General features: G+C 40.7%; 1 protein-coding gene across 1 annotated transcript in view; it reads left to right on the top strand.

Moving 5' to 3' along the window:
• The window catches only part of CACNA2D4 (calcium voltage-gated channel auxiliary subunit alpha2delta 4), a 115,267-nt gene that overhangs the window by 43,512 nt on the left and 47,371 nt on the right, over nt 1-24,384 (top strand). The window contains exons 21-27 of the mRNA XM_039868795.1: nt 1,357-1,402; nt 1,493-1,590; nt 3,152-3,245; nt 17,714-17,809; nt 19,916-20,037; nt 21,730-21,735; nt 23,959-24,039. Coding sequence (XP_039724729.1) covers nt 1,357-1,402; nt 1,493-1,590; nt 3,152-3,245; nt 17,714-17,809; nt 19,916-20,037; nt 21,730-21,735; nt 23,959-24,039 — 543 coding nt within the window. The remainder of the gene's footprint in view (nt 1-1,356; nt 1,403-1,492; nt 1,591-3,151; nt 3,246-17,713; nt 17,810-19,915; nt 20,038-21,729; nt 21,736-23,958; nt 24,040-24,384) is intronic.

The following is a 24,384-nucleotide window of genomic DNA, read 5'->3' as shown; positions in this document are numbered from 1 at the left end:
AATGTGGTCACAATTCTATTTAAAGCCCACATTCCGTGCATTCTTCCTTTACCATCCCTTGAATGTATCTCATCTTTCCATCTCTCTGCCACTGCCCTAGTCATTGTCACCTCTCTCCTGGAGACCACAGCGGCCTCCAACTGGTCTCCCTGCCTCTTCCTTTCTCTGAACTTCTTTCTGCCAGAGGGAGTGTTCTAGAAATGCCAAATCAGATTATGTCACTGCTAAAGGACCATCAACATCTTTCTGCTTTTTTTTTTTTCATTTCTCCACATACTAAGCTTCAAGGTCTTCCCATATGCCACATTCTACCCTGCAATGCTATCCTCTCCACTCCCCACCCTCTTATGCCAGCTAACCTGGACCCACTCTTCAGATCCCAGTGTAGATGTCACATTTTTGGGAGCTGTCCCAGACGGACTTCCTCTCCTCCACCCAAGCTGGGTTAAGTGCCCAGCTACATGCTACCATGTAACCTCTGTATTCCTCCTTTAACACTGGAATGCTCTCTTTCCCTGTTTTCTTTTCCACTGGTACCAAAACAGATTAACTCCCTAGTTCTCCATGGTATCTTCCTCTTTCCTATACTTTTCTTCCTCTATCCAGGTACTCCCAGGTTCATCACTGAAGGTGCTCACTCTTACCCACTTCTGTGGGTAAGTACAGCCAGTAATCCAGGGGCTTGGAATCATGTACTCTACTAGGCTTACTGGGCTTACTGAAAAGAAAGGAGCCTTACCCTTTAGTTATTTGTCTTGTGTCTGTGTCAGTCCAGTACCACTTTTAGTGACACCACGGAAGTCCCCTTGACATTTCTATTATCCTTTCCTCCAATTTAACAAACCTTAATGGAGCACCTATTTATTTTTGAGCACTGAGTTGGTACTCAGTAGGGCATTTTTTTATTCATTCATTCGATCAACAAACATGTACTGAGCCCATGGTCAGTGTTGGTGTTGTGCTGGGCATGAGGCTACAGAGATTACACAAAACAGGCATGGCCCTTCTCTAGGCTCATGTTTTGACTGGCCATTTAGCTTAGTCAGGTACAATGAAGACAAAATCACTGGCTTCAAAGTAATAGCTCCCTTAAGGGAGACCCTAATAGGTGAAATTTGGACATGAGGCAATGAAGAGAAAGAGCACTTCAGGAAGTGGGACAAAAGCACGATCTGTGCAAACCCAGCCCTGTCCTGCTGGTTAAGTGCCTACTCTAAGCTGAGAACAAGGAAAAACAAACCCAGCCCTTCCCCAAAGAAGCTTCCTGGCAGCTTCCTGAATTGTTTCTAAGCGATTCAGATGCACGCCCTCACACCAGTGGGTGAGCACCATACTGAGTGTGAGCTCTGGTTTCAGGCCTGCATGACCTGCTCCACCCGGATCTGACCCTGGCCAACGACTGGTGAGTGGGAAAGTCATGCACATGAGGAAGAGAGGGCGGGACGGAGGAAAGCAGAATTTTTGAAGTAACATTGACTCCCCTGGGTTCCAGGATCTACTGCATCACGGATATCGACCCTGACCACCGGAAGCTCAGCCAGCTGGAGGCCATGCTCCGCTTCCTGACAGGGGAGGACCCAGACCTGGAGTGTGCGTGCAGCCCACCCACTGAGGGCGTTCCTTCTAGGGCCCCGCAGCTCAGGACTTTGCAGGAAGGGTGGGCTAGGGGACGAGGGATGGCTGCCATGTAGCTCCATCCTGGGAACTCACCAGTGGCTAAGGGAGAACAGGGAGATTTCCAAAGATAAAGGTAGAGCCAGCCTCACAATGGGGCCAAGATGGTGACTAAGTGTTCCTAAAACTGAGGCACATGAGCATTTCCCCCTGTCAGGGCCTGGGATGTTTGTAAACCTCTTTCACCAAGCACTGTTAAGGCTCTGCAGGGACACTCACACAGGGCATCAGCCTGCCCATCAGATCTGTCTCATCCACTATCTAGTAGCAGACCCTTGGGCCAGTAACTGACACTCTGCATTTTGAAGGCCACATCTCTGCAGAGGAGAGTGATTGACCAGACCAGACGGCCTCTTACAGCCTGTGGTCTATGAGCGTTTTCTAATACCTGGTTCAGAGGTTAACCATAAATTCCCCTCCACTAACACACCTGGTGAAACCATAGGGCCATATTCTCAGCATGATCCTTCTTCTTCTTTGGAAGAAGGAGCAGGTCATTTTGTCACGTAAGTGTCACCCCCCAAGAGAACTCTTACTTGACATGGACAAATCTGTACTGAGCATGTACTCTGTGCCAGACCTGGGGCAGGCACTGAAGCTGCAGAGATGACCCAAACAGACTAGGCCCTTGCTCTCATGCAACTTGTAATCTAGTGGAGAAAACACAAGAAAAAGAAGCAAACATATGTGTGCAGATGTAGATTATCACAAATTGTGGTTAGTGCTGTGAATAGAGCTACAGGGCTGTATAGGGGGAAAAAATGGGGCCTGCTTTAAATGGATGGTCAGGAAAGGGCATCTCTGGCAGGCAGTGTCACCACCCAAGTGGCTTCATAGGTATGGGATCTCCCTTGGTGGTAATGAAAATGTTGTGGAACTAGACAGAAGTAATAGCAACCTATCATTGTGAATGTACAAAATGCCACTGAATTGTATACTTTAAATTGGTTTATTTTATGTTATGTGAATTTCACCTCAGTAAAAATAAAAAGTTATTTTAAAGAGAAAGAAGGAAAAGAAAGAGCCACCCATGTAAACAGTGGGGAAAAGAGCATTCAGACTGAGGGAACAGCATAGGTGGAGATTCTGAGGCAAGTTCAAATTCACAGAACTGGGAAAAGGCCAACATGTTGTGAGGGTGATGATCAAGGAGCAGAGCAATGAGACTTGAGAGCGAGAGGCAAGCTGGGCACAGATGGAAGTCTGATATCCCTGAAGTATTCTCCTAATTTCATAGAACACTAGAACTGGAAGGAGCCTTAGAAGTCATTTAGTTCTACTCACATGTTGTTTGGGGTTGAGGAAATAAATGCTGGAAGAGGTGAGGTGACTTCCTCAAGCTCATGTAGGTGGTTTTACATGTTTCATACACGTTTATGAGGCATATCTTGTTCCTTGTTCCTTAGAAGGGGAGATAAGCTGTGTTCATAATCATAGGAGAAATAAGTGGATTGGTCTCCTTTGATTTTGCACCCAGGTGATGAGGAGCTGGTACGAGAAGTACTGTTTGATGCAGTGGTGACCGCCCCCATGGAAGCCTACTGGACAGCACTGGCTCTCAACATCTCTGAGTATGTACCAGGGTAGGGCTGAGGGCTCCCAGAAGGAAAAACGGTTTGGGTCCCCGGCATTCCCTTGGCTCATTTAGGGTCCCTCTCACTAGTTGGCTGGCAACTCAGGAGACCACCCACATCTTTTGGCCTAATATGAATGGTGACAAGAGTGGGAAGAAATGGGAGGAGCGAGAATGACCTTCATACAGCCCCAATTAAAGCAGGGGCTTGGCAAACCTTCCACACACAGCACATGCTGCTGCCCTCTCTCTCCTCTGAAAAAATACCCGAGCAGATCCCTTGATCACAGGTCCAAATCCCCCACCCCACACTGCAGAAGTCACATCCCAAGAAGCCCTCTATTGGGGGTTGGGCTCTAGCTATAAGAACCCACTAGCCAAAGAGCCTTGGAGAGAGCATTTAAGCAGATCAGTGCCTTGTTTCCAGCAGATAAGGTCAAGACACCGTGAAGCACAAATCTGACCTCGATATGTTCCAGTGCCTTAGATTTCCTTATATCCTTTGCTGATCTTTACCTGGTGCTATGGTGTTTAGTGGACAGGAAGAAAGAAGAAATGAATAGCATCTGTGTGTGAGAGAGCACACATGCACACACACACACACATTCAAGTGTTGAAAGGGTGTAAGACATTAATGAGGTTAAGAATAAGTGGGACACACTCACTCAACATCACGAATTTTATAGGAACAATCACCAATTTTAAAAAGAAAGATGTAGAATGTTGTGCATCATGTGCTACTATTTCTATAAAAAGAAGGGAAAATATAGAAAATGTGTGTATACATACATATAAAACATCTATGGAAGGCTATATAGAAAACACTTTTTATTAGTTGCTTCTAGTTAGAAAAATGGGGAACTGAAACAGGGATGGAAGGGATACTTTTCACTGTGTAACTTCTTGGTACAAATTTGAACCATGTGAATGTATTATCTAGGTAAAATTAAATAAACTAAAGAACAAAAAAGAATACAGTGGGCCAGACACTATTCTGAGTACTTAGTGTATATTAACCCATGATCCTCACAACCACCCTACTACCATTATAGGTATCATCATTATTCCTACTTCGCAGTGAAGAAACCAAGGCAAAGTGAGATAAGCAAATTGCCCAAAGCCATATGCCTCTCAAGTGGTGGAACTGGACTCAAAACCTGGCAACCTGGTTCTGGGATCTAGACTCTTAGCCCCTGTATTGCCCTGCCTTCTACAGAGGGGGTCGGGTCACCAGGTTTGGAGAGAAGGGGCACCATCTTCATTTTTTCATGTTCGGAGATTAGCTAGAGATGTTCTTAATGCTGACAAACACTGAGGAGCAAATATTCTTAACAAGGGTGTGTATCAAAAAAGACAACTTGAGGAACTAATATAAGTAGCATATTAATAAATCTAAGGAAAAAAATCAATAATCATCCCTACAGGTGCAGAAAAGATATTTGAACAAATATTAATATTCATTCATGTTTTCAAAAACCACTCAATAAAATTAAAATTAAAATTGGTTTAAGCCTGAAAGTCAATATCTAAATGAGGCTAGAGGCCCTCAGTAAAGACAGGAACAAAACAGGCAGGCCCAGTGTGCCTACTACTATTTAACAAGATCAGAGGTATTCATTGGTGCAACCAGATGAGAAAACATACCTAGAAGTATGAGAAGTGGAAAGGAAGAAGTAAATGATCTCTGTTTAAGAAGAGAATATGCTTATATACCTAGAAACCCGAAAAGAATTAACAGGAAAACTACTATACACAATAAGAATTCAGTAGAGTAGTAGTTTATAATATGAACATTTAAAATTAATAACCTTTCTCTATACAAACAAAAAAAGATAAAAGATACAATGTGAGGAGTCCTATTTAGGAGAACAAAATGTAAAATATAATAAAATATCTAAGCATAAACTATAAGAAATGTCCTAAAACTTACATAAAGAAAATTATAAAACACTCTTGAAAGATACAAAAGTAGATAGTCAGTGGTTTTGGATAAGAAGATTCAGAGGAGTTTGGAGAAACATGGAGGAGTGAGAGATGTCCCCAGATCGCTCCCCTTGAAACAACAATAAACTGAACATCTAAAACTCAACAAAAAACACCCAAACTGCACACCAGCACATCTAAGCATGGGATCTGTGCATAAGAACTACCACAGGAATGAGCTGAAGCTTGAAATTCAAGAAGTCAACAGAACAGCCAATTATCTCAACCCAAAAAGGCCTTCACCAAGACACACGGTATTGAAATTATCAAAAATCAACAACAAAGACAGAAATCTCAGGGCAGCCAGGGAAAAGAAGATAGTAACCTATAAAGGAAAACCCATTAGATTATCATCAGATTTCTTAGCACAGCCTTTACAAGCCAGAAAGGAGTGGAATCAAATATTAAAACTATTAAATGAAAGGAACTACCAGCCTAGAATAATGTATCCAGCTAAGCTCTTCTTTATATATGAAGGAGAAATAAAGACCTTTCCAAAGATATAAAAATTGAGGGAATTCTCCACTATGAGGCTGCATTACAAGAAATACTGAAAGAGGTCAACTCACCTAAAACAAAATGACAAAAAAAAACATAACTATGAGTAAGGCGACTATCAGGCCAATAGAAGCAGAAGAGAGCAACCCTTACTAAGAACAGGGCATTATAAGCTTAAACAATAAGAAGAGATTTGCTATAGCAAGATAGTAATGAACGTTCAGTATATATAGGGACAAATTGAGACAACAATGAAAAGAAGATTCAAAGATACAAATTCGCAAAGGGGAATGGAGATAAGACATGCACAGAAGAAAATGGACAACTGTGTGTGTGGAGATATATATATATAGTTATATATATATAGTTATATAGTTATATATATAGTTATATATATATAACTATCTTTTATATATTTGTAATGATAACCACACACAGAAGATTCAGAGCTGAAGTATATAACATAAAACAAGAAAGACCAGAGGGAAAACCCACAAAAGCCAACCAAAATAAAGAAAACAGAAACACAAGGACAAGGAAGCAATGGAAACACTGAGCTACCAGAAACCAAAAGATAAAATAGCTATAAGAAGAACTTATATTTCAATAATCACCCTAAATGTAAATGGACTGAACCCACCAATAAAAAGGCATAGAGTTGCAGAATAGATCAAAAAACAAAACCCAACTATATGCTGCCTCCAGGAGACACATCTCAGTTCCAAAGACAAATATAGACTCAAAGTGAAAGGGTGGAAATAATATTTCAAGCAAATGGCATTCAGAGAAAAGTGGGAGTAACAGTACTAATATCAGACGAAATAGACATCAAAATAAAACAGGTAAAGAAAGATACTGAGGGACACTTCATAGTGATAAAGGGAATTATGTACCAAGGAGACATAATACTTATTAATATCTATGCTCCCAATCAGGGAGCCCCAAAATACTAAAGCAATTACTAACAGAACTAAAGAGAGAAACAAACCAAAACACTATCGTAGTAGGGAACCTAAATACCCCACTGTCAGATATGGACAAATCATTCAAACAGAAAATCAATAAGGAAATAACATCCTTAAATGACACAGACCAACTGGACATAATTGACATACATTCTTCTCTAGTGTGCATACTGGGACACGGGAATAACCTCAGCAGATATAAGAGGTTTGAAATCATACCAACCATATTCTCTGATCATAATGCTTTAATACTAGAGATCAACTATAAAAAGAAATCAGAAAGAACCACGAATACATGGAGATTAAACAACTGAAGGATAACTGGGTCAGAGAAATAAAAAGAGAGATCAAGAGATACATAGAAACAAATGATAACGATAGTACTTTTGGGACACCGGAGAAGTGGTAATAAGAGAAACATTCATATCATTACAGGCCTATCTCAAAAAAACAAGAACAAGTCCAAATAAACAACATAATGTTTCATCTTAAAAAACTAGAAAAGGAAGAATAAATGAAGCCTAAAGTCAGCAGAAGGAAAAAAATAATCAAAATTAGAGCAGAATTAAATAAAATTGAAAAACAAAAAACAATTAAAAAAATAAATGCAACAAAGAGCTGGTGCTTAGAGAAGAAAATAGAGAAAGGACACAAACAAAATCAGAGATGAAAAATGAGAAATTACAACAGACACTGCAGAAATTAAAAGAATTACACAAGAATACTATGAAAAAGTACATAACGCCAAATTTAATAACCTAGAAGAAAAAAACTAGTACTTAGAAAACTACAACCTTCCTAGACTGAATCAAGAAGAACTGGAAAATCTAAAGAGACTAGTCAGCAGTATGAAAATTTAAACAATCATCAAAAACCTACCAAAAAGTAAAAGTCCAGGACCAGATGGCTTTACCAGTGAATTCTACCAAACATTCAAAGATTTAATACCTATTCTCCTCAAACTCTTCAAAAAATTGAAGAAGAGGCATTACTTCCCAACCCATTTCATGAGGCCAATATTACCCTGATACTGAAACCTAATAAAGATAACACAAAAAAGGAAACTACAGACCGATATCTCTCATGAACACAGATGCAAAAATCCTAAACAAGATACTAGCAAAGCGAATACAGCAACATATTAAAAAGATTATACACCACAATCAAGTGAGCTTCATCCCAGAGGCATAGGGATGATTGTTCAACATATGCAAATCGATTAATGTGATCCACCACATAAACAAATTAAAAAATAAGAATCGTATGATCATATCAATAGATGCAGAAAAAGCCTTCCACAAGATACAGCACCCATTTATGATCAAAACACTTAACAAAATTGGTATATAAGGAAAGTATCTTAACATGATAAAGGCCATATATGACAAAATCTCAACCAACATTATACTTAATAGTGAAAAACTAAAAATCTTCCCTCTAAGATCAGGAACAAGGCAAGGCTGTCCACTATCACCACTGTGATAACATTGGAGTTCCTAGCAAGTGCAGTCAGGCAAGAGAAAGATATAAAAGGCATCCAAATAGGAAATGAAGAAGTCAAACTCATTATTTGCAGATGACATGATTTTCTATATAGTAAACCCTAAAGACTGAAGTAGAACACTACTGGAAACAATAAGCAAATACGATAAAGTTTCTGGGTACAAAATCAACATAGAAAAATCCATAGCATTCCTATATTCTAATAACAAAGTGTCAGAAAAAGAAATGGAAAAAATAATTCCTTTTGCAATTGTAACAAAAAGAATAAAATACCTAGGAATAAATCTAACGAAACATGTGAAGGATCTATATTATGAAAACTATAAGACCCTTTTAAAAGAAATTGAAGAAGATACAAAGAAATGGAAAGATATTCCGTGTTCTTGGATTGGAAGACTCAACATGTTAAATGACCTTATTACCTAAAGCATCATACAGATTTAATGCAGTCCCCATCAGCATTTTTTAAAGAAATGTAAAAATCATCAGATTTGTATGGAAGCACAAAAGACCTCGAATTGCCAAAGCTATACTGAGAAAAAAGAACGAGCCTGGAGGCATCACTCTGCCTGACTTCAAATTATACTACAAAGTGACAATAATCAAAACAGCATGGCATTGGCAGAAAAAACAGACACACGGACCAGTGGAACAGAATAGAGAGTCCAGAAGTAAACCCATATTTATATGGGCAAATAATTTTCGACAAAAATGCCAAAAACATACAGTGGAGAAAGGAAAACCTCTTCAATAAATGGTGCTAGGGAAACTGGAAAGACACAGCAAAAGAATGAAACTAGACTGTTGTCTATCACCACACACCAAAATTAACTCAAAATGGATTAAGGACCTGAATATAAGACCTGAAACAATAAAATGCATAGAAGAAAACATAAGATCTAAACTCAAGGACCTTGGACTTAAAACGGATTTTATGAATTTGACCTCAAAGGCAAGGGGAGTAAAAGCAAAAATAAATGAATGAGACTACATCAAACTAAAAAGCTTCTGCTCAGCAAAAGAAATCGTCAACAAGGTAAAGAGACAACCATCTGAATAGGAAAATATATTTGCAAGCAATGCCTCCAATAAGGGCCTAATATCCAAAATATATGAAGAACTCATACGACTCAATAACAACAAAATACAAATGATCCAATCAAAAAATGGGCAGAGGACCTGAGCAGACACTTCTCCCTAGAGGACATACAAATGGCCAACAAATATATGAAAAGATGCACAACTTCACTAGATATTAGGGAAATACAAACCAAAACCACTATCAGATACCATCTCACACCTGTTAGAATAGCTGTTATCAACAGGATAAGTAATAGCAAACGTTGGAGAGGATGCAGAGAAAAAGGACCCTCATACACTGCTGGTGGGACTGCAAATTGGTACAGCCACTATGGAAAACATGTTGGAAGTTCCTCAAAAAACTATGAATTGATCTACTATATGATCCAGCAATCCTTCTACTGGGTATTTACCCCAAAGTCTTAAAAACCATATCTGAAAACTCATATCGATGTTTATAACAGCATTATTCACAGTGGCCAGAACATGGAAGCAACTGAAGTGTCCTACGATAGATGATTGGCTAAAGAAGCTGTGGCACATATATACAATGGAATATTACTCATAAGAAGAGATGGAATGCTGCCATTTGTGACAACATGGATGGAACTCGAGATAATCATGCTAAGCGAAATAAGCTAGACAGAAGAAGTTGAAAATCAAATGATATCACTTACATGTGGAATATAAACCTAAAAGCAACAAATGAACTGGACAAACAAACAGAGACAAACAAACATGGACAATAGACTAGTGGTTACCAGAGGGGAGCGGGGAAGGAGGAGAGGGAAGGTAGATGGGATAAAGTGGGTCAAATATGGGGTGACAGAAAGAAATCTAACTATAGGAGGTGAACACACAATGTAAACATATATGCCTTATTGTTAAAGTGTACAGCTGAAACTTATTGGATTTCATTAATTGATGTCACCATAAAAAAAAGGTTCTATTGTATTCCATTGTGTGAATTTACAGTATTCAACCAGTTTCTTATTGAAGAACTTATATTTGCTTCCAATCTTTAGCTATTAAAAATTGTGCTATAAAAAAAGGAAGATTTAACATCACAAAGATATTAATCCTCTAAATGCTATAAGTATTTTTTTGTATCAAGTTTATTTGGAAGAACAGGAAAGAATAGTCAGAAAATCCTTGAAAAGAAAAGGAACAAAGGAAGGTTGGTCCTACCAACATATTAAAACATGTTACAAAATATCCACAACTTAAAAAGTATGGTATTGACACGGGAATAAATAGGCAGACCAAGGCAACAGAATAAAAAATCCACAAATTCACCTAAATGCATGTGGAAATTTAGTGCATGACAAAGGCATCAAGTCAAATTAGTGAGGGAAAGATGGACTTTTTAATAACTGGTTTGAGAGCCATATGGAGAATGATAAAATTGTGTTCTTTCCTCACACCATACACCTGGATATAGTCCAAATGACTCAGAGATTTAAATGTAAAAAAGAAGAAGAAGAAGACGAAGGAAGAAAAGAAACCATATAAGTACTAAAGAAAACGTGAGCCAAGTGCTCTAAAATCTAGGAGTAGGGAAAACTTTCCCAGCGATGACTCAAAATTCAGAAGCAATAAGGGAATGACTGATAAATTTAACAACATAAAAATGTTCATTTGGCAAAAATAAAAACATGAGCAAGATGAAAAGGGAAATGACAAATGACAAACCAGAAAAGTGTTTGCAACTTGTAAAACAAAAAGTTACTATCCCTATATTATGTATTCGTAATACATAAAGAACTTCAAAAATAGAAAAGTAAAAGACCAATTGCTTTATAGGAAAAATGGCTAAGAGATAGAGACAGTTCATAGAAAATATAAGCAAATCATTTTTAAATATATGAAAAAAATTCACAGTCTAGTTCATAATAAGAAGAATGCAAGTTCAAGGTTCTATTTGTCACTTATCAGACTGATAACCAGCTAAGTTTGTTGATGTGCATGGTTGGTAATCAGGCACTCTTGTGTATTGTCAGTGAAAATATAAATGCTTCAAAGACTGTGGAAGAGAATTGGACAATATTTAACAATATTACATATGCCTTGTACTTTGACCCAGCAATTCCACTTCTAGAAATGTATCCCAAAGACATACCAGTAAAAATAGAAAGAAAGAAAAAAAAGACATATGAGCTATTCATTGCAGCACAATTTATAACAGTAAAAGATTGGAAATAACTAAATATCCATCAGTAGAAGCCTTGTTAAATAAACCATGGTAAATCCACATAATGGGATGCTCTGTAACTGAAAAAATAAAAAATATCTCACGGCAGTCAGACAAGAAAAGTCATCCAGATTGGAAAGGAAGAAGTAAAACTGCCATTATTTGTACATGACATGATACTATATAGAAAGAACCCTAAAAATTCCACAAAAAAAAACTATTAGAACTAATAAATGGATTCAGTAAATTTGCATAAAATTAATATTCAGAAATCAGTTGCATTTTTATAAACCAATAACAAACTATCAGAGAGAAAAATTAAGAAAACAATCTCATTTACATTTGCATCGAAAAGAATAGACCTAGAAATAAATTTAACCACGGAATTAGAAGATCTGTACTCACAAATCTGTAAGATGTCACTAAAAGAAATTGAAGGAGACACAAATTTTTTTAAAAAGGATATACCGTACTCATGGACTGAAAGAATTAACATCATTAACATGCCCACACTACTCAAAGCAATCTACAGATTCAATGCAGTCCCTATCAAAATATCAATGGCCTTTTTCACAGAACTAGAACGAATAATTCTAAAATGTATTATGTAACAACTAAAGACCCTGAATAGCCAAAGCAATCTTGAGAAAGAACAAAGTTGAAGGTATCATGCTTTCTGGTATCAAACTATGCTACAAGGCTATAGTAATCAAAACAGCATGGTAATGGCATAAAAACAGACACAGATCAATAGAACAGAATAGAAAGCATAGAAATAAGCCTATATCTAGAAGGTCAATTAATCTATAACAAAGGAGGAAAGAATATACAATGGGGTAAAGACAGTCTCTTCAATAAATGATGTTGGGAAAACTGGACAGATAGATACATGCCAAAAAAGGAAACTAGACTAACTTTCTTACACCATATACAAAAATAAACTCAAAATGGATTAAAGATTTAAATGTAAGGCTTGAAACCATGAAACTCCTAGAAGAAAACATAGACGATAAACTCTTTGACATCACTCTTAGCAATATTTTTTGAATGTCTCCTAGGAAAATGACAGCAAAAGCAAATATAAATGAATGGGACTTAACATCAAATTAAAAAATTTTTGCATTGCAAAGGGAACCATCAACAAAGGCAACCTACTGAAAAGGAGAAGATATTTGCAAATGAGGAGTTAATACCCAAAATCTATAAAGAACTCATACAGCTCAGCATTAAAAAAAAAAAACAAAAAACAAAAAACATTTAAAAAAATGGGCAGAAGACATGAGTTTCCCCAAAGAGGACATACAGATGGCCAATAAACACATGAAAAGATGTTCAAGATCACTAATCATCAAGGAAATCAAAACTACAATGAGATAGCACTTCACAGCTGTCAGAATGGCATTTATCAATAAACAAACAACAAATATTGGCAAGGTTTATCAACAAACAACAAATATTGGCAAGGTTGTGGAGAAAAGGGAACCCTTGTGCACTGCTGGTGGGATTGTAAATTAGTGCAGCCACTATGGCAAACAGTATGGAGATTTCTCAAAAAATTAAAAATAGAAATACCATATGACCCAGCAATTGCACTTCTGGGTATTTATTTGAAAAATTGAAAACACTAATTCGAAAAGAAATATACACCTCTATGTTCATTGCAGCATTATTTACAATAGCTAAGTTATAAAAGCAATCTAGGTGTTCATTGATAAACAAATAGATAAAGATGTAGTACATATATACAATGGAATATTACTCAGCCGTTAAAAAAGAATAAAATCTTGCCATTTGCAACAACATGGATAGACTGAGAGGGTATGGTGCTAAGTGAAATAAGTCAGAGAAAGACAAATACCATATGATTTCACTTATATGTGGAACCTAAAAAACAAAATAAATGAACAAACGAAATAGAAACTCATAGATACAGAGAACAAACTGATGGTTGCCCTATGGAAGGGAGGTTGGGGGGATGGGAAAAAAGGTGAAGGGAATTAAGAAGTACAAATTGCCGGTTATAAAAATAGTCACAGGGGTGTAAAGTATACAAATATAGTCAATAATATTGTAATAACTATGTATGATGCCAGATGGGTACTAGACTTACCATGGTGATTACTTCACAAGGTATGTAAATGTGTAATCACTATGTTGTTCATCTGAAACTAATATAATATAGTATGTCAACTATAATTGAAAAATAAATTAAAAATAAAAGTTTGAGAAAATTTGAGAAATACCTCTGTTATAGAATGATCTTAGCAATGGAGAAAAGTCTGTATAATACCCCCACTGTTTATCTAAAAAAAAGGAAAAGCAAATACATTTTCATAGTTATTTACACATATCTATACATCTATACGTATACATATTTTTAATGGAACAATAATCAAGCAAATAAAAAAATGTTACTTATAGGAAGAGTAGAAGAACAAGGGGATAGAGACAGAGACAGACTTCTGAATATGCCTTATTCTTCATATTTGACTTTGGAACCACATAAATGCTTTATATCATTATAAAACAAAATTAAATTTTAAAATATAAGCTCTAGAAATTGAACGCAAATGAAACAGATAAGCTTATCTATGTGTCAAGTTCATGAAACAACCACACATAGGTGAATTCTTTCAAGGAACTTGAAAATGCAGAATTATAAACACTAAATAAATAAAATCTTAAACTATGTTCAATAACCACATTGCTAGAAACAATATTGGCACTGTTATTCTCAAACTATATAGATCAATAGAGCAAATAGTATTATGTTAATATAATTAGGAACTAGTATTTTCAGCAAAAGAGAAAAAAGATGCAAACTTTTAAAATAAAAGAAGTTTAGATGTAATGCTACATGTGAATAGAAAATGTCAGTGAGCTCACAATGTATTTTCTCTGAAAGAAATACAAAGAGTACCCCCACTCTGTCCATTAAAAGGCCCAACTTCAATGAGCACCCCAGATCTGGATTGTGAACTTTCGATGTCCACACTAACGTCCTCATTAAAACGAGTGGTGATCCTTGGAGAAATGTCTGATTCCAGGACAAGGACAGGAAATGTACAAAATGAGTTGGGAGCATCTTGTCATACCAGGATGCAAGAAGTTACTAAAGACTAATGAGGTTGTGCCAACAGGACCCCAGAGCCAACCTGAAGAAGCTCTCATTGGACAAAGGCAAGACAATTAGAGCAGCAAAAGTAACAATGAGTGCAATGAATTAAAATATATTAAATATATTTAAAATTCTGTGTTCATAATGATACTGAAAAAAAAAGACTTGGAAGATGTTAGGAAAAACCAACTTATAATTCTAAAAACTGGTAAATAAACAGAGTGTATTCAGAGTGTGTCCCATATGCATCTCAAGACCCTTTCCTCAGTGATTTTACAGACTGTAGACCAAGGGTTTTAACCCAGCACCAGGTCCTATCAGTTGACATTGCATGGCGCAGCCTCCATCACAGAATTCTATTAGGGAAACCCCCAACAGCCACACAGTTGAACTTTGATGGAAAAATGCTTCCCTTTGTCAATGCTTTGGGTCTTGGCTACCTTATACACTCACTAAAATCACCAATCCAGGCACTAAGAGAAACTGAATAATAGACTGCAATAAATTGGGCTAGAAGCAAGAATATTAATAAAGTTAGAAGTGATAAAATAAAGCCATATATGACATGCCCACAGCTGCCAGCATGTTTAACAAGAAAAATGGTGAACAGCTAAAAGCTTTTCGCCTAAGATCAGGAACAAGACAAGATTACCCACTCTCACCACTGTTATTCAACATAGTAGTGGCAGTCCTAGCCAAAACAATTAGGCAGGAAAAAGAAAAGAAAAGTTATCTAAATTGGAAAGGAAGAAGTAAAAATTATTCTATTTACAGATGATGTGATATTATAAAGAGAAACCCTTGAAGACCACAAAAAAAAAAAACTTGCTAGAGCTAATAAATTTAATAGAGTTACAGGATATAATATCAATATACAAAAATCAGTTTTGCTTCTGCACACTAATAACAAACTATCAAAAAGAGAAGTTAAAAAAACAATTCCATTTATAATTGCATCAAGAGAATAAAACGCCTAGGAATAAACTTAACCAAGGAGGTTAAAGACCTGTACACTGAAAACTATAGGACATTGAAGAAAGAAATTGAAGAAGATACAAATAAATGAGAAAAATATTCCATGCTCATATTACCCAGAACAATCTACAGATTAAATGCACTCTCTATTAGAATTCCAATGACTTTTTTTACAGAAATAGAACAATCAGAAATTTTATATGAAACAACCCCAAAAGACCCCAAAAAGCCAAAGCAATTTTAAGAAAGAACCAAACCAGGGGCCTCACACGTTCAGATTTCAAAATATATTACAAAGCTAGAGCAATCAAAACAGTGTGATAATGGCATAAAAACAAACACTTAGATCAATGGAACAGAATAGAGTCCAGAAATAAACCCACACGTATATGGTCAGTTAATTTACAACAAAGGAGCCAAAAATATACAGTGGGTAAAGAATAGTCTCTTCAACAGATGATTTTGGGAAAACTGGACAGCTACATGCAAAAGAATGAAATTCAACCACTATCTTACCCCAATCATAAAAATCAACTCAAAATGTATTAAAGACTTGAACATAAGACTTAAAACTATAAAACTCCTAGAAGAAAACATGGGGGTAAGCTCTTTGACATAGATCTTGGCAATGATTTTTTTGGGTTTGACACTAAAAGCAAAGGAAACTAAAGCAAAAATAGACAAGCGAAAAGCTTCTACACAGCAAAGAAAACCATTACAAAATGAAAAGGCAGCCTACTGAATGGGAAAAAATATTTGCACATCATATATCTCATAAGGAATTAATATCCAAAATAAAGAACTCATACAACTTAACAGCAAATAAAACAATCTGATTTTTTTTTAAAAAGAGTAGAAGATCAGAATAGACATCTTTCCAAAGGTGACCTACAAATGGCCAGCAAGTACATGAAAAGGTGCTTGACATCACTAGTCATCAGGGAAATGCAAATCAAAAACACAATGAAATATCACTTCACCCTTGTTAGAATGTCATCAGAAAGACAAGAGATAACAAGTGTTGGCACTGTTGATGGGAATATAAATTAGTGCAGCCACTATGGAAAACAGTATAGAGGTTCCTCAATAAATTAAAAATAGAACTACTATATGACCCAGCAACCCCACTTCTAGGTGTATATAATGGCATATTACTCAGCCATGAAAAAGAAGGAAATGCTGCCATTTGTAACAACATGGATGGACCTTGAGGGCATTATGCTAGGTGAAATAAGCCAGATATGTAGAATCTAAAAAAAAGTGAAACATAAAAACAGAAAGTAGAAAAGTAATTGCCAAGGGGTGGGGAAAGTAGGGAGAGGTTGATATAGGGTTCAAACTTTCCACTATAAGATGAATAAGGTCTGAGTATCTAATGTCTAACATGATGACTATGGTGATAATACTGAATTGTATAATTGAAATTTGCTAAGAGAGTAGAACTTAAACACGCACACACAAACAGATAAATATGTGAGGTGATAGATATGTTAACTAACTAGATGAAGGAATTCTTTCACAATGCATATGTATATCAAATCGCCACAATGCACACTTAAAATATCTTACAATTTTATGTCAATTATACTTCAATAAAGCTGAAATTCAAAGAAAGGTGATGACTGCTGTCAAAACAGTATAGCTTTGAGATCTTGAGAAAAATTAGTTACCTTCCAGCTAGCAGATGATTTTTTTTCAAATCTTGTCAAGTTTATGAAGTCCACTGGACTTCTCTTAGGTGGATGTCCATTCCTCCTCCTTTCACATTTCATAATAAGGTAAATATGTGAAAAGGGCTTTGAAACTGTAAGGTGCCATGTATGCATTGGTCATGAGAAGTTACTATTCCTTAGTTCCCAAAACAAAATCTCTCTTCCTGAATTTCCTCTGTCTTCCACAGCCGACTCCTCCAAACACTGAGTGGACAAATTAGGAGCTAGATCTTAAAAAGTGGAGAGTCAGAGGACCAGGGATCTCATTAACAAGGGGAAGTGCTGGCCAGGGGAGCCAGATTGATTCCCCACTCCCCATCCCCAGTCAGATGGGATCAGGTGCTGGAAGAGGCCTTCGAGTCTTCCCATGCTCTCCATGCCCTTCTCCTGAACCTGCCACTGTGCTGCATGGTGCTGACACTTGCTCTATCTGCCTCACAGGGAGTCCGAGCACGTGGCAGACGTGGCCTTCCTGGGCACCCGGGCTGGCCTCCTCAGAAGCACCTTGTTCGTGGGCTCCGAGAAGGTCTCTGACAAGTGAGTTCCTGCTGGGTGCCCAGGAGCGGGATCCCTGTAGGGTGCTCCTGTGGCATGTGGTCAGGCAGGGATGTGGACTCCTGGAGTGCAGGGAGGGTGGAAGGGTTGGGTTTACAGAGTGAGAGGGTCCTAAAAGTAACCCTTCCTCCCAGGCTTAGACACACCTGGAGGTGACCTTGGGAGAGGAGGGAGGGCAGCCCAATCAAGCAAGAGAGCCACCAAGACGTTGAGTTTGGAAGAGTTCATCACTTCCTCAGAAACCTAGAAAATGTTTTCCCCCAGGAAGACGGGTCTCTATGTGACAGGTTAAATCTTCTGGCTGTGTCCCCTCTTTTGTTGATACTTTACCCATGCCCTAAGCCAGAAATTATCAACTGGGGGAGATTTACCCCACCCCAGGGACATTGAGCAATGTCTGGAGACATTTTTGGTTGTCACGACATAGGGAGGAGGGGGGCAGGGGGGAGATTGTTACTGTCATCTAGAGAGTGGAGACCAGGGATGCTTCTAAATGTCCTGCAGCATGCAGGACAGCCCCTACAACAATCATCTGGCCATAAATCTCAGTAATGCTAAGACTGAAAAATCCTGCTCCAAGCAAAGCCCAGATTCTGGGAGAATCCTGCTATGCCCAGGCACCTGCCACCTGGTTTCCTCCCCACCAAGTGTTATAGCAGAGGGAGGGTGGGGACCCAGAGGAGGGTTCTGGCAGTGGGAGGGGGTAGCAGAGCCACCTGTGCTCTGCAAACCACGAGACTCAAACAGCTGAAGGGCACCAGGCTTCCGGAGGAGAAAACCTGAGGGGGCTCCTGAACAGACTTGACCCCTCAGTCCTCACCTCCCACCCACTGGCTGCTCCTCCCACTAAATCCAAGAGCACTTAGCTATGGAGCGCCATCTTTGAGTTTCTTCCAGGACTCTGACAGATCCATGCTTGCTAGAAAGCTGAGGCTTTCTAAGAAAACAAATTAAGTTGCTCTTTCCTCTTCCCACCTCCCCTCACTCCCTGAGAAATAGAAAAAGAGAGAAGCAAGCTGCTTTGCTGACCTTTCTCATGGCCCCATCAGAGACGAAGCAAATAACTTAGACAGATTGGACTGGTGGGTAAACTGTGGGTTCACCCTTGACCTTGAACTGTGTGGGGAACTTTCCTCCCAATTATTCTACCCACTTGTACTTCCTCATCCCCTTAAGCTGCACCCTGATCAGAAAATCACATGTCCGTTGCACAAGGGAACCACACCGGGCAGTGTGAAGGGGGAAAGCATCACGGCATTCCCCTGCATCCTCTCTAAAAGCCTTCTAAGAATGGAAAAGAAAAATCTCATGCAGACAGACCTTCTCAAGTCAGGGACAGCCAGTCGCACATGCACCACACAACTCCAGGGGGTTCCCTTTACCTAAACCATGATGTGACTGGAAGCCCAGGAATTGTGCAACAGGCAGGTTGGCTCCTGGGGCATGCAGGCCAGGCAGTCTTAAAATCCCTCAACTACCCACTTGTAGGCTGTCCACAGGAACATTTCTAACCCCACCAGCTCCTCCCTGCCTCCCACTCTGCTCCTGGACCAGCACTCCCTTCTGCCGGCTGGTGTGTGCTCAGGGAATGCAAAACTATAATTAGCAAGGTAAAGCTGCTCAAAAAAAAGAAAACTCATAATGCATTCTAAAACCTAGAGGCAATAACTTTTGAAGTGACCATTTGGGGAGAATTTATGCTAGTATATTAGCTCAGCGAAGGAGTTAACTATATAATTTCCTTACTCAGACATACTAATTAGGCAGACAAAAAGAAATTAGGCTATATTCAAAAGAAATAAACCCTACAGGCAAAGAAGTTTACATAAAAATGGAAAGTATTCTTTTGTAATACAGGCCCCACACCTCTCCTCCTTACTAATGTGCCAGTCATCAGATGCAATAGCAGTTGATTCTGGGGACGTTGTCAGCAATACCAGTTTAGGAGCTAATATTTTCTACCTGCAGCTTCACCAAAGCAGAGGGGAATCACTGCCTTGGCCCGGACAAGATGACAGTTTTTGAAAAGAAGTAGGGGATGAACATGTTCCCAGATTTGGAGGAGAAACCAAATCTTTCTCCTTGCAGGAAGTTCCTGACCCCTGAAGATGAGGCCAGCATGTTCACCATGGACCACTTCCCTCTGTGGTACCGCCAGGCCGCTGAGCAGCCCGCCGGCAGCTTTGTCTTCAATCTCCGTTTGGCAGAAGGTAATCACGCCCTTGTGCTCCGGGGCCCAGGGGGACCAGGGTGCCCAGCTCCTCCTGCGCTCTTAGTGATATGGGGCAGAACTCCTGACCTCCAGGTTGCCTCCTTACTTTCCTCCTGACACGTGACAGTGACTTGAGAAAGCTCACTGGGGCTTTACCGCTTGGCTGGTCTCTGCCTTGCATATGAGGCAGGTCGCTATGTTCTCCGGCCAGCAGTCAAAGTTGGCAGTTAAAATCCAGCATGAAACGAAGGAAAAAGATTTGACCAAAAGTCAAGAAGAGCTGAATTCTAGCCTAAATTCCAAATAGGAGAATATGGGATGAGTTCATCTCTAAGATTCTTCTATTTCTAAACATCTGAGTATCTCTGAAAGTCCCTTAAACCACCCAGATGAAAGTAACACTTGTTCCATCTGGGACTGTCATACTTTCTGAGCTACCGCCCCCCACAGCTCTTCACAAACAGGGAAAGCAGCCTGGGTTCCACTCCCTGGGGTCTCCCAGGAACAGCGACAATGAGCTCCCGGCCTGCTCCTCAGAAATTCCCAGTAATAATGGGGTGCCTCCCGCTGGCAGGCCACTGGGGGCTTGAAGAGTAAGAGGCAGGGTGGCCAAAGGTGGGCCCCAAGGACCAAGCCAGCAAACCCCACTGGTCCAAGGACCAGGAAGTGTTTCAGAGCCGTGGGTACCCAACTCCCAGCCCCCAGCCCACACTCTGAAAAATGACCCAAAAAAGAAAAATTAAGTGATTTTAACAGAGCACCAAGAAAACAGTAGAACATTTAGAACAGAAAGAGAACCTCACCCACTAGATATACATGTGAAGAGACCGTGGCCTAGAGAGGCGGAAGGGTTGTCCAGGCCTCCAAGGGCGCTGCCAGAGCGAGCTCTCCACCGGTCACCTCTGGGGTAGCCTGACCTTAGCACGGTGGAGCAAGGGGGCCTGGAAAGTATCCACACTCAGGTCAGAGTGAGATGAGGAAGAGAAAAAGGAGGAGGGACAATGGGAGCCATGAGAAAGGAGAGGGAAGTGCGGGAGTAGATTGGAATTAGGATTGCACGGCCCCTTTGACAGCCCCCCACCAAACCCTCCCGGCCACCACTTCCACTAAAACCATCCTTCGGTTTCCTGATAGAGAAACACCCTGAGCTGACAGCCGGGGAGGCCCTCTGGGGCTGCGGCAATGAGGAGGGGTCCCCTCTCTGCCCTCTGGGTGTCTTCTTCTCCTTGTGCTTAAGCCCACATCTTCCTCTTATGCCAGTTCCTTCCACTCAATGTATCGTTAATGTGTTTTACAAAATGCTTTTCTGCACATAACACACTTAATCTGCACAACCCTACAAGATAAGTGGTTATTCTCCCTCTTCTTACACAGGGAGAATCCGAGACTCAGAGAGGTTCTGTGTCTTGCCCAGGATTACACAGCTAGGGAACCACAGAGCCAGCCTAAATTCAAGTCCGCTCACCAAAGTCTGGGCTCTGTTACTGAACCGAGTGGAAGGCAGGAAGGGGAGGGTGACAGTGAGTGCCGTCATTCCCAGAGAAAGCTGAGAGGGAGGTTCTCAAAGCCAAGGTTAAGCTCCCCTTGCCACACTGCCCATCAGAGCCAGAATGAAGCAGCTCTTCCTTCGTGGCACCACCTTGGCACTACAGCAGCACCAGGGGCTCCTGGGGAGGTTCTCTGAGATGAGGCCCTGGCCCCTGTCCCCAGCCCAAGGTGATAGGGTCTCTCCTGCCAGCATTGTCACTGGGACGTGCCTGCTGGCTGCTGGGGGAGCTTTTTGTGGCTGTGAGGTAGGAGGGTGGGTGGGTGGGAAATGAGCCACAAGGAGAAGAGGGGGAAGCTGGCAACCCAAAAAAGAGGGACCGTTGAGTTGGGAGGTAGGAGCTTGCTCCCTTTTCACACCCTCACTTACTGGCTTAACTCATGCATATGCTTAGGGACACGTGGACACCTCTGCACACCCCCATTCTCCCTCAAAGAAAACAACAACATTTTCATTTCAAAGGGAGGGGGTGCCCCTAGAGGCAGAGGAGTCAGCTCAGGATCTGCCTCTCCAGGCTGACTCCGTTGCCCTTTGCCTGGGCCTGGTGGACTGAGCTCTGCCCACATGGAGCTGTCTTTTGTCAGAGCCTGAGAAACCTGCCTGCATAGAACAGAGTCTTGCCAGTGCCCAGGCCACTTGGGCCTGTTATTTTCGCTTCCACAGCCCCTGGGCCTGACCTCGCCAGCAGCTGGTAGCCTGCTCGTTCACCCCAGGTGCTGGACCACGTAGCTGCAAGGAGACCTAGGTGCTGAAATTTCTGATGCCTCCAGAGACTGTGTCATTAGGGCCCCCACATTTTCACTTGGATGTCTCCTACAAGCCTATAGAGCACACATACAATGAAAGGTCTGTCCCAGACCTGCTGGCCTGGAGAACACTGCAGAGGGGTCAGCCATATCGGTATCATCCAGACATTTCTAGGAGCATGGTGAGGAAGCTGACTTGTGTCCGTTGTAGTCCCTTGGCAAATTCCTACAATTGAGGACAACCTCACATGTCGTAAGTCCCTAGAATCAGAGTAATTTTAAATTTCTGTGGAATATCTGATTATAGCAAAGTGAGATGGATAATCTCAGCAAAATAGCAGATATGAGAAACGAGCGGTTTAAGTTTCATTACAACTGACACTGTAATAACAATCTCCACACAACAAGACTTTCATGACCCATTTGTTTCAACATTTGGTATAATGACAGTCTAACAAAAGAACACATGATAAAATTTGCTCCTTTCTTGGATTTTTTTAATAATGGAACTTGACCTATAGGACAAGAGTGCTTTGAAAAGCTAATCCAGGTCCTTGGACGCAGCAGTCCCCAACCTTTTTGAGGGACCGGTGCTCCTCTGAGAATCTGATGCCTGATGATCTGAGATGGCGCTGAGGTGGTGATGCTAGCGCTGGGGAGTGGCTGCAAATACAGATGAAGCTTCGCTCTCTGGCCCACTGCTCACCTCCTGCTGTGTGGCCTGGTTCCTAACAGGCCACGGACCAGTACCAGTCTGTGGCCCGGGGGCTGGGGACTCCTGCATGGACAGAGGAAAATTAAGAAGCCCAAGGTCATGTACTAGCCTGCACCAGCTCAGGGCCAGAAAGCTCTGTTTTAATGCAGAGCTGAAACTGCCATCTATGTCCTGCTCCTACGTTGACCCGATCTCCTAAAAGAGGTGGAAAAGCAACTCCTGCCCTTCAGGAGCCTGGCAGAGCCCCCTAAAAGTGTGGTAACAAGCTACAAAGTGAGTGAAAGACATGACTGAAGGACACTGTGGTGGTGGCAGGGGGGCCACCAATGACCAAGATTTATGGAGTGCCTCAGACGTGTCAGACGCCAGCCAGCTTTCTGTGCCTGATGCAGCCCTAGTGTCTGGCTTCCTGAAGGGGCTGTCAGTGTCACCCTGACTCATGTGACCGATGAAGGACGATCCAGAATCAGCCACCACTGAATCCTGGAATGCAGCCTGTCCTTCTGCTAGAAAGAATCATCTGATGCAACACAAGTCTTCTCGGTGGAACACATGCCAAAAGGACAGTCACAGCAGCATCCCTGCGTTCCAGTGAGACAGCAGCAAGCAGACAGGTTTGCTGCCCTGAGACAAAGAAAACTCAGTGTCTGGTGACACTGCATTGTCCGAGTGGCCAGGGGCCACAACATATTTATCTGGCAGGTTCAGATCTGCACAGAAAGGAGCCAGCGCTCTGCCAAGACCAGTGGTTGGTGGTAACACAGTTGTCACAGCAACAACTTCCCCTAACAGCCCCCTCAGTTGTTCAAGAAATGTCCTCTCCTGGTATTTATACTTGTCTTCTCAGCCTGTCCCAACCACTGCTCTTCCCCAGCTGCTAAGAAAGTGACTTGGCAATTTTTGTTTCCCTAGAAAGTCCGGGCGAGCCGGTGGTAGTAACAGCGAGCACAGCTGTGGCAGTGACAGTGGATAAGAAGACAGCCATTGCTGCAGGTAGGAGCTGCCCTTTGTGCTGCTGAGGCCAGGAAGTTGTGAGTCAATGTTAAGAATAAGGCACATGGTAACAGCAGGGGGCCCCTGCCTATGGTCTGGGGTGTAGTCCTCAGCTCTAAGTTTTCCCAGGTGAAATGTGGGACTGAGGGTAATGAGGTCTCCCCAAGTAATTGTGTTTATAAAAGAGTAAAACCTTAGGTCTAAAAGGATTTGGGAAGTATGTAAAATAAAGTCCATATAGGTTGAGAGATCTACTGAAGGTCAGAGACTGCAACTTAGACCTCCTTTCCATACTTCTGCATGCCTCTTCCCTTTCCACCCTGTGGGTCTAGTGCCCCTTCGAAG

Source organism: Pteropus medius, unplaced genomic scaffold (genome assembly GCF_902729225.1).
Source record: "Pteropus medius unplaced genomic scaffold, Ma_sr-lr_union100, whole genome shotgun sequence".
NCBI classification, from domain to species: Eukaryota; Metazoa; Chordata; class Mammalia; order Chiroptera; family Pteropodidae; genus Pteropus; species Pteropus medius.
Note: the sequence above shows the minus strand (reverse complement) of the source record. Positions and strands in the feature narration are given on the sequence as shown.